The 13,968-nt window shown below is 48.1% G+C and overlaps 1 protein-coding gene across 3 annotated transcripts; it reads right to left on the bottom strand.

The window, feature by feature from the left end:
- Positions 1–6,889: 6,889 nt before the first annotated feature.
- On the bottom strand, positions 6,890–13,786 carry ptk6b (PTK6 protein tyrosine kinase 6b). 3 transcript variants are annotated; one of them, XM_061696128.1, is made up of 8 exons: positions 12,798–13,786; positions 11,227–11,345; positions 10,973–11,142; positions 9,868–10,027; positions 9,632–9,793; positions 9,329–9,510; positions 8,478–8,631; positions 8,118–8,406 (listed from the first exon to the last, which is right to left on the bottom strand). In XM_061696128.1, exons 1-8 carry the CDS (start codon positions 13,295–13,297, stop codon positions 8,213–8,215), a joined length of 1,641 nt encoding a protein of 546 aa, XP_061552112.1. In that variant the 5' UTR covers positions 13,298–13,786; the 3' UTR covers positions 8,118–8,212. The 3 variants fall into 3 exon arrangements, with proteins under 3 accessions (XP_061552104.1, XP_061552095.1, XP_061552112.1); XM_061696120.1 differs by having other exon boundaries at positions 6,890–8,406; positions 9,329–9,793; positions 11,257–11,345; XM_061696111.1 differs by having other exon boundaries at positions 6,891–8,406; positions 9,329–9,793.
- Positions 13,787–13,968: the final 182 nt, after the last annotated feature.

Raw genomic sequence — 13,968 nt, 5'->3', positions numbered from 1 at the left:
TTCTTTGAATTAAATAGTGTCACAGGACACGACCCGGACTTGTTGCTGTTATGTTAGAAGGCGAAGCGAAATATGAATTGTGATGTTTCCGTTTCGATCTCGCCGGCATTCGGCGAGATCGAATAATGAAAAGCAAAAAAAAAATGAGGCTCGAAGACATTTCGGCGCAAATGTCTGATGGAGTTGAGTGGTGATTTGACCTTTGACCTCACCTCAGTCAAGTATCTCACGGGAGACGAATGAATGAGTTCCGCGCGCACACATTGGTCGGCGTTTCAAGAGCGCTCGATATTGCGGCAAAAAAACAAAAATGGAAACGTGAGACTTTGGATCTCAGTGAGCTGACCTGGGACGCGATATTTTTGTAAAGCTACAGAATTCTTGTTTGGGACAACACAGAAGAGCGAAGTTGGCTCATGACTTTGACTGCAGGAAGATCGGCTTGGCGCTAGCTAGGCGGAAAAAGCAAACTCGCAGTTTGCTTTTCGAGGTTATTTTCGGAGGCTCCGTGCGACGGGAAGGATTTCGAGCCGGCGACGTGTGTACACTGGAAGCGAAAGCCTCCCGTTGGCTGAGTTGCATTTACTGGAGGTGAGGCCACGGCAGAAAACGCGGTCAAACGGGCGAGAGGTTCAGAGGTCGAAACTGGGAGATCGGTATGAGAGAGAATGCCGGGCGCTCTTGCGTCAAGATGGCGGCGAGCGGAGAGCCGAGTGTTCGGCGCCTGTCGCAGCTAACGTTAGGCGACGCAATCACAAGGCGGCGCTGTGAGTTCGTTAGCCTCCTTGCAGGCGAGCAGCAGAACCGCAGGAAAGACTGCGACCGCTCCGGTTATTGTTTTTTTTTTTTTTTCTCGCGTTAGAATATTACGACAACCTCGACAATGACACCTCGTCCATTTTCATTTGTCTAGATCTGATGAAACCTCGGAACGGTCTTCCCGCTCTTCTTCATTTGTCAGCGGTACCCCCGAGGTCTTCGGCCTCGGCTCAGAGCGACTCCCTCGACGGCAGAGCGGCCGGACGAGGAGACGGAAGCGCCGCCTCCGAGAAGCGAGTCCAGATGCTGAAGGTGATCTCGGTGCTGGAGGGGATGCACCGGACGTTCAACAGCACGCTGAGCGCCAGGATCGCCTTCCTGCCGCGAGGTTCGTTTTCTCCCGCTTATCCACATTTTAAATTGTCCGGCCTACTCTTACTCATCGAGCATTTCCAAGCTTTTATCCTTTTTCAGCTCTCTCGCTTTTTTATTTTCCGCCTCATGGCTTGTTTGTCGGCCTAATGTCGCACGAAGAACGAAAAAACGGAGCACATCGCTAGGCGTGGTTCTCCACTTTAAAAGTCATTCCGATTTGGATGGAGCCCGTGCGGCACTGTCGTTCGTACGAGGTGTGTGACGAAGCTTCCGGGATTGGTGTCACAAAAGCAATTTCAAACCCAACGCGGAAGCGGCGAGAGTCGTGGCAGGACGACTCGTGTCTGTGTCACTACGCCTTGAGCATCTGACACCTCCTGGCCAGGAAGAGCTACTTCACTACTCCCCTTCGTCCGTGTGATTTTAGTTTTATTCCCCCACCCCCACCCCTCTTTCCAAAACGCAAGTGGGTCGTCAAGGGGGGACCCGTTTTGAAGACGTGGCCCACGCCAAGATGGCCGTGCGGGGAGACTCCCTCGGGGAGCGCGCGAAGTCCCCACAAAGACGGCCGGGAAAGTGCCTTTGACTCCCGGAGGATTACTTCCGAGGGGAAAACGTTTTTGTTGGGATTCATAATATAGTTTTTGTGACAACATGACTGACTTCTCTGATAAACCTCGTAAGGTGACGTTTGTTGGCACCCATATATATTAAGCGCAATTTATTCATTTCTAACCAATGATCAATCGTTAGGGTAACAATCGGATCGAAAATGCCGTTCACCGGCCGTTCCGATGGAATGTCGTGCACGTCGACATCCGATCGGAATAGGTCGCGTCGCAAAAACAAATGTCTGGTCCTACCGGGGCTGATATGAAATGAACTGCATAATGACATCCAACCATAACTTTGCTTTGGATTTTGTGTTCTTTTTTTCTTCTTCTTCTCAGCAAGCGCCAGAAATTCAGGACGAAAAAATAAAACGGTAGGTCCCTTCTGATATTATCCGTCGATTTTCTACATCGAATAAGCGCTTCAGGACCGCAGGCGACTCCACGTCGGCCGTGTAGATCGTGCGCAATCCAAATTCGCCGAGTAGCGCTCGAGTACGCATCGGAGCACTCGCGGCTGCGGAGATTTTGGGGGGAAATCTGCCTGCCAACGGACAAGCTGAAATGAAAACGAGCCAATCAGAAAGTCGCCCGTGTGGCGGCGGAAACGAGGCCCGCTCGCCTCATCTGCCGCTCGGGAGCCGAAAAGCAGGGATGCTAGTTTGCTCGCCGGTTGCTGCTGCGCTGCCCTCGAGCAAGGCATTGCCCTCCCATCCCCTCACCGCCGGCGCGCTTGCTCAAGCGGCGCATATGCAATCTGCGTCTGTTTGAGCGAGTAAAACAAAAACAAAACCATTTTTTTCCCCCTAATTAGAGGCTAAATCTCGCTGACGACGATGGCGGCCGATCGGCGAGTTTCGTCGGCCGCGGCCTGAAAGGCAGAAAATAGGACAGAATTTGAACATTTTCCTCAGGCGCAAGTGATTTTTGTGTGTGCATTAATGCTTGCGACTTCTTCACCAAGCTGCCAAATTACACCCGTGCCGCCGATCCTTGCACGCGGCGCATGCGGCGAACACATCGGCAAACACAAAACCCAATTGCAGCGTTTTGAATTGACGCCGGGGGGCAGCGTTGTGTTAACAATGGCATTTCGACGTGGCAATCTGGAAAATTCGGAAAGGCTCGCCCGCCGACACCTTTCAAAACTAGCTTCCCAACAAAATGTTGACTTTGATTGGCTCATTTCACACTTGACGAGCGGGCATGGACTCCAGACGCACGAACCGTTCACAAAGCTGCGACGCTGCCTCATTTGCATCGTTTAGATATCCGTATTCACGTTTTGATGTCGAGCCCAAACGTTTTCAGATAACCTAAAATTCCCGAAAGCGTTCGGTCGAAGCATTTTCAAGCCTCTGGCGTTCGCGAACGTTCGGGGACGGATCCGCACGAGGATTGTTTTGCCCTCGACCGAGTCGTACAAGTTGACAGAAGTCTTATTTTTTTTTTAGCGAAAGCCTCCCTTTTTAATTGTCTTTGCTGGTTTTCCGATGAGGCCGCGGCGACGTCCACCACCGGCCCGCCGGCGGCCGCCGACAGCACCGCGTCCGGAGCCAGCGCCGGCGTCCTGGCGCCCGGCCTCACTGGCCGCAACTTCCGCAAGTCACTCCCGCCGCAGTCCAAGAAGACCAACAAAAGAGGTCAAAGCTGCTGCACGTAGCTGTTACATATTTGTCATCTGGGAAGTCAATATGTGAGGGAGGGACAATAGCCAAACAGATCCTGGAATTTTTAGAATCGATATGAAAAGAAGTGGAAGGACGTTATCAGATGGTGGCGCTGACGCGGCGTTAAGCTGCCGACAAAAACCACAGAAGAAGAGTGAAAACAAGTCGCAGTGACGATACATTTGGTCCAGTCGCGTTTTGCGCTGGCATTTCCATATTCACAGATTATTACTTGTTTTATTCAGCGCCATGCGGTTGAGGGAAATTTATCTTTGAGAAAGACAAAAGCAACGTTGGCGCTTTGGCGGGGCTGGAATGGATTGATTGCACATTTTTTTTTTTTTAGTGATATGATGGCGGTCACGGAGCGAATGAACTTCCATCTCAAGGCGCCGCTCAAAATTCAAATCCGAAAGAAATTCCGACGATGTCATTTCCCGCGACAGGCGTGAAAAGTAATTGAATTTTCAGCAGCCACCGCCGCAACTACGAATGGAGCCGAATATCAAAGTGCAAAAAATGTGGTCGGAAGCTCAGGAGGGTTTTCAAATGCAGACAAAATGAATGTTATTGTCTCCTCTTTTGTCTTCAAGCTAATTGCTGTTGTTGTTGTTTTCAACAGTGTGTTTCTGGAAGTACTGCTCCCAGAACTGAGTTTGCAGCCCCCAACCCACCCACCCCCAGCCCCCCGCCCCCCTCCCCCCTTCATCCAACGGATCAATTATGGCCTTCGCTCTCTCCTGGCTCGATGGTGGGCAACCGGCAGTTCGTGGGCCACGTGCGGCCACAAGAGCACACTTGGAGAGGCCCTTCCATTCATTTTAGGGGCAAAAGACCAAAAAAATGTGGGTGTGGGGATTTGCAACAGCGTAGAGGAAACGTGGCTCGTCCCCACACTTGGAGTGGTCCCTTAATTAAGTTTAGATTGTTTTTTTATTTATTTGAAATGTGGTAGAGGAAACATGGGCAGTGCCCACGTTCGGAGCGGCCCCTAAATGAATTCTAAATTTGTTTGCTCTACCGTAGCCGAGAAGTTTGAAGTTGTAATAACGGCAGTCACCACTAGACAGCAGACATCGCTAACGACGGCGCAGAAGAAGAAGAGCGCAGACGCCACGACGAAAATCAGCGGCGAGCGAGAGAAAACTGGCGGCCCCCGCCGTCGTTTAAGTTGGCCTTACCTGTCCACGTCGCCGTAAAAAAGACAAAAACAAGGGGGGAAAAAAAACAAGTCACCCACTCCTCGACCGACGCGTTTCCTTAAACGTATGCCAAATTTGGATTCGCCCGTTGGCCTGCGCCCGTCCTGCCCAGCAGTTTCTATCTCGCTCCTGTAGACTCGTGTTTGACCTCTGCGTGCTTGGCAACCGTTGCGTGCTTGGCAACGTCGGGAGGCGCCAAGCGGTCCCGCTCAGACCTTTTCATCCGACTCGTTAATTAACAAAAGTGACCGATCAGAGAAGACGATGTGTGCTCACGGCTGAGCGCATGAAAAAAAACAAATCCCCGTTTAATATGCCCCCCCGCCCTCCTTAAGACAGATGCACATTGTTTTTCTACGTGTATGCCTTTGTTAAATAAAGTCGTTGTCCAACGTGCCAACAACCCACGGCAACCAAACACTGCAGATTGATTGAGTTCTGTATTCTTCTGTTTCAACTTCATTTCTGATGCATTTGTATGATTCCTACAGGATATAATTTCAGTCGGGAAACGAACGACGCGCCCAATAAAGACAACAAAAAAAAAAAAGAAGGGCAATACGGATCGTCCACAAATTGACCACCTGGATTGGAACTTTTCTATCACAAATTGAAACTATTGAAAACTCTTTTTTAGTCTTTGTCACAGGTGCGAAAAATTCAGTTCAAAAATTGTTTGCAGATCGAGATGGGAAGCGGGAAATAGAAAGAACATTTCATATTTCGTTCTGTGAGGCGACGTTCAGACTGAAAACATCTTCAAAAATATAAAAAAAAAGGATACTTTCACGGGGATGGCTGCCTCAAAGGTCTGAGGTCGCGGGTTCGAATCCTGTGCGGGTTTTCGGTCTTTTGGGGCTTTTCTGCGGGACTTCCTTCCCCATTCCAAAAATATGCTTCTAAGTCTCATTTTGATGCCCAACAGGAACGCTCAAACAGTATTTGAAAAACCGGGCGACGTTCAACAAGGCAGCCTTAGGCATTGTTCATTGCGCCCGTGGTCCGTTCCGGTCGGCATGCGACGTTTTCCAGGAAATACGGCAGATGAGTTTGCTTCGGAGCATTTTCAAGTGTACAAAAAGCCCAGCAGATGTACAAAACGTCTGTGAAAAGAGTCGTCGGAAAACCGAATCGTGCGAAAAGCAAAGCTGGGGCGCGCTGCCAAATTGTCCGAAACGCCGTCGACGACGGCTGGCGGTGGAGAAACCGACGCCGAGTCGGCGCCCTCAAAACCTTTGACGTCCGCGCCGCCTTTAGCGGCGGCCTGTTATCGTGTGCGGCCTCCGGTAATAATCACGCTGTCCAATCGGCGTTTCGATACGACAACACACAAATGTCGCGAGGTGAAACGAGTGTGTTTTGCGGTAAACTAATGCCTCATGCCATTTCAGATGCTTTATTGCGACACCAAACAACCTTTTACAAGTGCGGAGGCTTGTTAAATTGAGGAATATCCCAAGCCAGAACCCCCCCCCCCCAAAAAAAACCCAAATCTACTCAATCACTGTATTTGTGCTGCGACTTTACATAGTGTTATTAGCCTTAGCGTAGCCGTACATTCCTCATGCGGCCGTTGCTATGGTAACAGAGATAAGTGTGTTTGCTGTTTGGATGAGTAAACTGTGCCTAATTACATTCGGCGCATTTCACTGCCACCGTTGCCCGGTGACGAGTGCGCGAGCGCGTCTGTACATGCGTGTTTGTTGAGTGTGAAGATGTGTTCATTACGGAGTATCATCATTTCGCCTCCATTCAGCTGCGGCTCAACTTAAGCGTTCGGCGGACGTTCGAGGCCGTCGCCGGTCGAATTCCAGTCCGCTTCGAAGGTCAACGGCTTGCCGATAAACCGCGCAGGCGGTACGTTGCAAATCGGAATTATCGTCGCGATAGTTATTGTCGAGCGTTTCGAAGCGGCCAAAAGAAGAATCAGAAAAACACCCGGCAGACGAGATGCCGGTTGCAATTTATAGGCTGAGTATTCTAATCGCAGAGTACTTAAATAATAACAAAAATTAATCCATAAATACAATTGTAATTGAGTTAGCGATTAAGCACACGACGTGCAGACGACATGAGTCCCACAGGACCCAAATGTGGACAACTGACATACTTTTCCTTGACTTCCTTGTTAAACCAGTGTGTCATTCATGTCACACTGTTTGAAAACAATTTGAAAAATGTCATTGTTTGAACACAATCTCCACTTTCTGTCATACTTACAATGAAGTTGCTGTAACAAAAATGTATCGCACAGACAAAAAATTGCCCCATGTCCCGGCTACTTGATTTTCAACATTATATTTATTCGATTCATCCTAATGTTAATCCAAAAAAACAACAACTTTAATGTAAGGTCCAGGTTAAGTACTGAATGACGTGATGCTTAATTCAAAACATACATCGTTAACACAAACACAATTGCACATTTGTAGAAATATCTGTCACAAAAAGAAGCAGAGGCAACAGCAAAACTTTCTCATGAAAAAAAATTGCGTGACCCGACCGGAAAGGAAACAGTGCCACAGTATTTTCCCCACATCGACATTTAAATTTAAATGCACGAACCCAAATGTTAAGTACAGCTCTTTTTTCACAGTGGACAATGAAATAATACTTTGTGCATCAAAAAAAAAAAAAAGACAAAAGGAGTAACCATGACACAAGTGGGTCACAGGCTAATTGGAGCTAGTGACGTACGTATGCATTTTAAAGCTTAACGCTACATGTAGCATTTTCTTCACATTTCCCAAGTGGGACGAAGAAGAAGAAGAAGAAGAACAAGCTCGCTTTATTTTTTTTCCCAACTGATTTAGGAGACTTTTGCATGGCTGAATCGGAAAATGACATCCATTTCTCTTGTTCAGGTCAGGTTTTTTTTTTTTTTTTTTTTTTTTTTTTTGAAGCCAAGTTGTTACCAGTTTATTAATCAAGTGTTACAGATTTCGCTGATTTCGCTGAAATAGTAGACAGTCCTGTTCATGTACATTGATAAATTGATAAACCAACACTAAGCGTTTTTGGGGTTGGTTTTCCCCAGAAAAAGAAAAAAAACCTGACATGGTTATTTTTTTTTTTATTTATGATTATTTATTTTATTTTAATCCCCAGTTTGGCGAATCCGCAGGTTTCGAATTGCGACGACGTGGGCATCCAGTGTAATCCTATTGTTGTTGTTGTTGTTGTTGTTTTTTCAGTACAGTACAGAGGTGTCTTGAGTTCCCACGTGGAACAAAGCCGGAAAGTGAGCAAGAAACGTTACTTCTCGAGCCGCGAGCTGACTCTGCAAACAAATACAGTGCAGCTCAGCCTCCGGGTGGCGGGCGTCATGGCGAGCAATGTGCCTTTGGCGGTATAGCAAACTCATTTGAAACGGCATTTCAAACTTTAAAGGCTATTCTAAGACAAAACTAGTTGTTTTTTTTTTTTTTTTACTGTTCTTAACTTCTATGAAAGTGGCCGTCAGCTTTGCAACAATAGTGGCAAACGCTCGAGAACCACCAGAGTGGATCCCGCTTCTCTTGCCTTCTCCAAGCGGGCGAGCGTAAGCGTTTTTGAAAACGAATGACTGGAAGCGACTGGAAGGCGCGCGGCGGCGTCACAGCACGTAGCCGCCGCCGTCCGCCTCGTCGATGTACATTTGCTCCTTCAGCTGCCAGAAGTCGGGCCGCAGGGCGGGATCGGCGAGCCAGCATTTGCACATGATTTCGTAGAGGAAAGGCGGACAAGCGGGCGGCGCCGGCATCCTGTAGCCCCCGCTGACCAGGTCGTCCGCTTCCTGCCCGTTCAGACCTGCCGACGAGACCGCCCGTCGTCACGCTAGGAAACCTCGGCGATCGGCACGCCGCCGCGCGGGCACTCACCTGGGTAGGGCACGCCTCCGTAGGTGACCATCTCGTACAGCAGGACGCCGAAGGACCACACGTCGGACTTGACCGAGAACTTCCTGTGGGTGAGGGCCTCCGGCGCGCTCCATTTGTGCGGGATGGCTTTCTGGTACGCGAAGTAGACGGGTTCCTGCGCCGTCAAAAACAAAATGAGAAAAAAATATATATATGTATATATATGTGTGTGTATATGTATATATATATATATATATATATACACACACACATATATATACATACATACATAAAAATAGATGTTTCAAAAATGTTAAGAAAAGTGGCGGCACAGTGAGCGACTGATTAGCACATCTGCCTCACAGTTCTGGGGACCGGGGTTCAAATCCCGGCCCCGCCGGTGTGGCGTTTGCATGTTCTCCCCGTGCCTGCGTGGCTTTTCTCCGGGCACTCCGGCTTCCCCCCACATCCCAAAAACATGCGCGGTAGGTTGATTGAAGACTCTAAATTGCCCGTCGGTGTGACTGCGAGTGCGAATGGTTGTTTGTTTGTATGTGCCCTGCGATTGGCTGGCGACCGGTTCAGGGCGTACCCCGCCTCCTGCCCGATGACAGCTGGGATAGGCTCCGGCACGCCCGCGACCCTTGTGAGGAGAAGAGGCTCAGAAAATGGATGGCTGGATGGATGGATGGTTAAGAAAAGTGTTTCACTCGAGTGGCATTTGGTCGCTCCAAAATGTCGTGCGTTTCTATGTTTCTGTGCCACCCACTCCGCCCTTTTCCTGTCTCCATTATCTATCTTCTTTATTTCGGACCGTATAGATGCGTCCCCAAATAGACAACTTACCCTTTTTCTTCATCGGCACCACCCACCTTGATGACTTGGGTCAGTCCAAAGTCCGCCACCTTGCAGATGTAGTCTTCTCCCACCAGAACGTTCCGGGCCGCCAAGTCTCTGTGGACGAAACTGTGCTCCTCCAGGTACGACATCCCGTCGGCCACCTGGCTGGCCATGTCCAGCAGCGAGCTCATATCCTGCTGCTGGCCCTCGGGACCTCGACACGAACGCAAAACAAACAAACGGCAGGAGTTTAGGACTGCGCGGTGCTGAAACGCTAGCAGGAGTTCGGCGTGACCCGTCAGATTCCAGTTCCGCCCGTTCAGGCCTCAACCTACTTCTGAGCAGGTTGAGCAGACTTCCTTTCTCCATCAGCTCGGTGATGATGTAATACGGGGAGGAGGCGGTGCAGACGGCGAACAGCGAGATGAGGTGACGGTGGCGCAGACGCTTGAGGATCTGCACCTCCCTCTGGAACTCAGAGTGGTTCAGCTCCGAGTCTGGAGACGAGCGGAAAGCGGGCGACGGTCACCGCGCAGAATTCGCGGGGCCGGCGTGCGCGGCGGCTGAATACCGTTCTTGATGATCTTGACGGCCACGCGAATGCGCGACTTCCACCATCCTCGGTAGACGTCCGCAAAGTAGCCGCTTCCGAGCTTGTCCTCCAAGGAGAACTCCTCTTTGGGAAGCTCCCACTCATCGTCCGGGAAGGTGACTTCCGACGGGGGTTGCCTCTGGGGAAAGACGCCCACTCGTAAGGGAGGTCAAATCAGAGGAATCGAAGTGGGAACTTCCCTGATTATTATGATTGTTATTCAAGAGGAGTTGCATTGGTTTGAAAAATACAAGGACATTTTAAACGCACACACGTACACACACACAAATATTGATCAAAAAGTATTATATACTTTATATATACACAGGGTGTCGCTGACTGCTATTCACTCACGTTTTTCTCGTTCTCTTTTATGCTGTTAAACGATCTTAAATCATCATTTTTTTGTCTTTCATTCGACTTGTGTTTATGTCAATGAACACTTAAATCCAACATGAAATATTTATGTAACTGTAAGTCAGACTGGCAAAACATTTGGGCACACTGTGTATCCGTAAAAATAAAATAATTTCGAGCCGGCCAGTCTAGATTTGAAGAAATTATTTCCGTGCACTTGTTTTTTTTCTTTATTTAAAAGGGAAATGCATGAAATAATGATAATATTTTTGATGATCAATCTAGTAGATCGCACAACAATGCGTGCATCCATGTTCATGCACCACCGCCCAAACCTGTTTTGAAACACACACACACACACACACATATATATATATATATATATATATATATATATATATATATATATATATATATACACAGTTAGTACTATAAAAAGTCAAAACATCCCTGTTCAAATGTTTTTATGATACAAATAAAAAGAGACCAAAGTAAATCCTTTTCTACCATTACTGTACATGAACTGAAAAGTAAAAATAAACAACCTGCATAAAACTGGAACGTGGCTGTGTCCGTGATGAACCCATCACAGTCACACCTGCCAACATTTAAAGTGATTAAGCCCCAATAAATTTCAGCTGTTCAGGTTTGACTTTTCCTCACTGACATTTTTGTCATGCTTGAACATGAATATTAATACTGCGTACACGTGAGCAGGAAGTCTTACGGGTCTGCAGGGTTCGCCCAGCATGTCCTCGTTGCTGAGACGGAGGCGGTTGTTGCGGTAGTGCGCCACCAAGCGGCTCAGCGACGTAAACTGCTGCAGGCCGTCCAGGTCGAAGCGGCCGTCAGACGTTTGGGCGATCTTGAAGTGCTTCACCCGGCAGCTGGAACGCACTGTGGACGGGTCCACGCGCACGTAAACACACAAATGACACACACGCTTTCCGTCTCGTCCTGCCCGGTGTGACGTGGTCTCGCCTGAGAGGACGTAGCCGACGTGGTTCTCACTGGATCGGATGAGGAACGCTCCCGGTCCGTTTCCAGGTGCCATGAGGTGACTTTGGGCTTCTACGCGGTTCATGGTGCCCAAGTTCCATCTGACACACGCGCACGCACACACACACACACAGGAGTGCCGGTGTTTTGAAAATTGCCGAGCTGTCAGAATTTGTGACGTCACTCGAGATTTGCATTTGAGTTTATTTGAAAGTTGGACAGCAAAAGAACAATACCTACCCAAAACGGCTAACAAAGTAGCAACAAAACAAAGTAGAAAAAAAACAATGACGCGCCATAACAAAGTAGCGACATAACGATGTAGCAACAAAACAAAGTAGCGCTGTAACAAAATAGCAACAAAACAAAGAAGCGCCGTAACAAAGTAGCAACAAAAGTAGCAAAAAAAAACCAAAGTACTGTAACAAAGTAGCAACAAAACAAAGTAGCGACGCAACAAATTAGCGATGTGTCAAAATAGCGCCTGAACAAAGTAGCAACAAAACAAAGTAGTGTCGTAACAAAGTAGCAACAAAGTAGAAAAAAAACAAAGACGCGCCAAAACAATGTAGCGAAATAACGACGTGGCGAACAAAACAAAGTAGTGTCGTAACAAAGTAGCAACAAAACAAAGTAGAAAAAAAACAATGACGCGCCAAAACAAAGTAGCGCTGTAACAATGTAGCAACAAAACAAAGTAGCGCTGTCACAAAATAGCAACAAAAGAAAGAAGCAACAAAAGAAAGTAGCGACGTAACAAAGTAGTAATGAAACAAAGTAGTTTCGTAACAAAGTAGCGACAAAAGAAAGTAGCAAAAAAAGTGCTGTAACAAAGTAGCAACAAACCAAAGAAGCGCCATAACAAAGTAGCAACAAAAGTAGCAAAAAAAAAAACAAAGTACTGTAACAAAGTAGCAACAAAACAAAGTAGCGACGCAACAAATTAGCGATGTGTCAAAATAGCGCCTGAACAAAGTAGCAACAAAACAAAGTAGTGTCGTAACAAAGAAGCAACAAAGTAGAAAAAAAACAAAGACGCACCAAAACAATGTAGCGAAGTAACGACGTGGCGAACAAAACAAAGTAGTGTCGTAACAAAGTAGCAACAAAACAAAGTAGAAAAAAAACAATGACGCGCCAAAACAAAGTAGCGCTGTAACAATGTAGCAACAAAACAAAGTAGCGCTGTCACGAAATAGCAACAAAAGAAAGAAGCAACAAAAGAAAGTAGCGACGTAACAAAGTAGTAATGAAACAAAGTAGTTTCGTAACAAGGTAGCGACAAAAGAAAGTAGCAAAAAAAGTGCTGTAACAAAGTAGCAACAAACCAAAGAAGCGCCATAACACAGTAGCGACATAACAATGTAGCAACAAAACAAAGTAGCGCTGTAGGAAAGTAGTAATGAAGCAAAGTAGGAACAAAAGGAAGTAGCAAAAATCAAAAGTGCTGTAACAAAGTAGCAACAAAACAGAAACAACGTAGCATTACGTCACTTAGCATCAGAACACGGATGGCGTTCTCTGCAGAACGTGTCGTTGTACTGCAAACTCACGGTTCCATCTGCACACCGGTGTCAGTTTTCGTCAGGTAGTTTGCAGGCACAACGCCGGCTTCGAGCCGGCTGCCGGTCTCGTCCAGCCTGTCCACGGTCCACCAGTCGTCGCTGCGTCTCTGGACCTTGAACCGGTCCCCCTTCCGGAAAGTCAACTCGTTCGAGTTCCGGCCCTGGAGGTCCCACACGGCCTCATAGGTGCTACCGGTCTCGTCGGCGTCGTCGTCGTCCTCGTCGACCGGCGGCGGTCGCGGTTTCGGGTCGGACGCCGTCTCGCCGTCCACTTTCGCCTTTTTGTCCCCATAGAGCCTCTGCCACAGAGCCGGGCACGCGCTTCGCAGGCATTCGACCATGAATGACCGGCGAAGAAGCAGCACAAGAAGAAATGCCCTCAACGGGTCTGGTTCACAGCACCTGTCGGACCGGTAGTGACGCCCATGGAATTCTGGGAATGTCGCTCGGGGACTCGAGCGCTCATTCCGTTGAGAACTTTCCCGCATTTTGGCTGCCGCGAGTTCCTTGTGCGTTCGAGGTCATCACGTCACGACAAAAAAAACGGGTCCGAACGGGTTAACGGCATGTGATTGAGGGGAAAAGCTGCGAGCGTGTGTGGGGCTCCATTGTACGCCAAAGGGATTTGAAACAGCATTTCCAAATCGAACGTACTGTCCGTTTTGACAGAGGCTCCTTTGAAACAAAAGCAAATGGACTGTTCTTAACGTGACTGAGAGCGGGTTACAACTTTGCAACAAGAGGAAAACGGCGACAATCGCCGCAACAGCCGACATTGTTGGACACAAATGGGGACGTGAGACGTAACGGGCCACGGCGAGACACAATAGGGAGCATTGCGGGGCACGAAAGGGGGGACCCTACGGGACAAAATAAGGCGACACGGCGAGGCGAAATGGGACCATGGAGGACATGATGGGAGACTGTGGCACAAAATCAACATGGGATCGAATCGGGGAGACTATGGGACCCCGAGACCAAACGGCCCACGGAGATGCTGCAAAAAAAAAAAAAATGAATGCATCAAATCTAAAAAGAAATGGTCAAAAGTCGACATACTGCAGATGAAACAAGAGAATCAGTGTGAAAGTATGTCGGAGTTACAACACAAGAAAACATCTTGTCCTCTACCACGTGGCAAAGCATTTCTTTTTTTTCT

The sequence above is a fragment of the Phycodurus eques genome, chromosome 1 (assembly GCF_024500275.1).
Source record: "Phycodurus eques isolate BA_2022a chromosome 1, UOR_Pequ_1.1, whole genome shotgun sequence".
In the NCBI taxonomy this organism is placed as follows: Eukaryota; Metazoa; Chordata; class Actinopteri; order Syngnathiformes; family Syngnathidae; genus Phycodurus; species Phycodurus eques.
The sequence above is the reverse complement of the archived record's forward strand: the minus strand, read 5'-3'. Positions and strand labels throughout refer to the sequence as shown.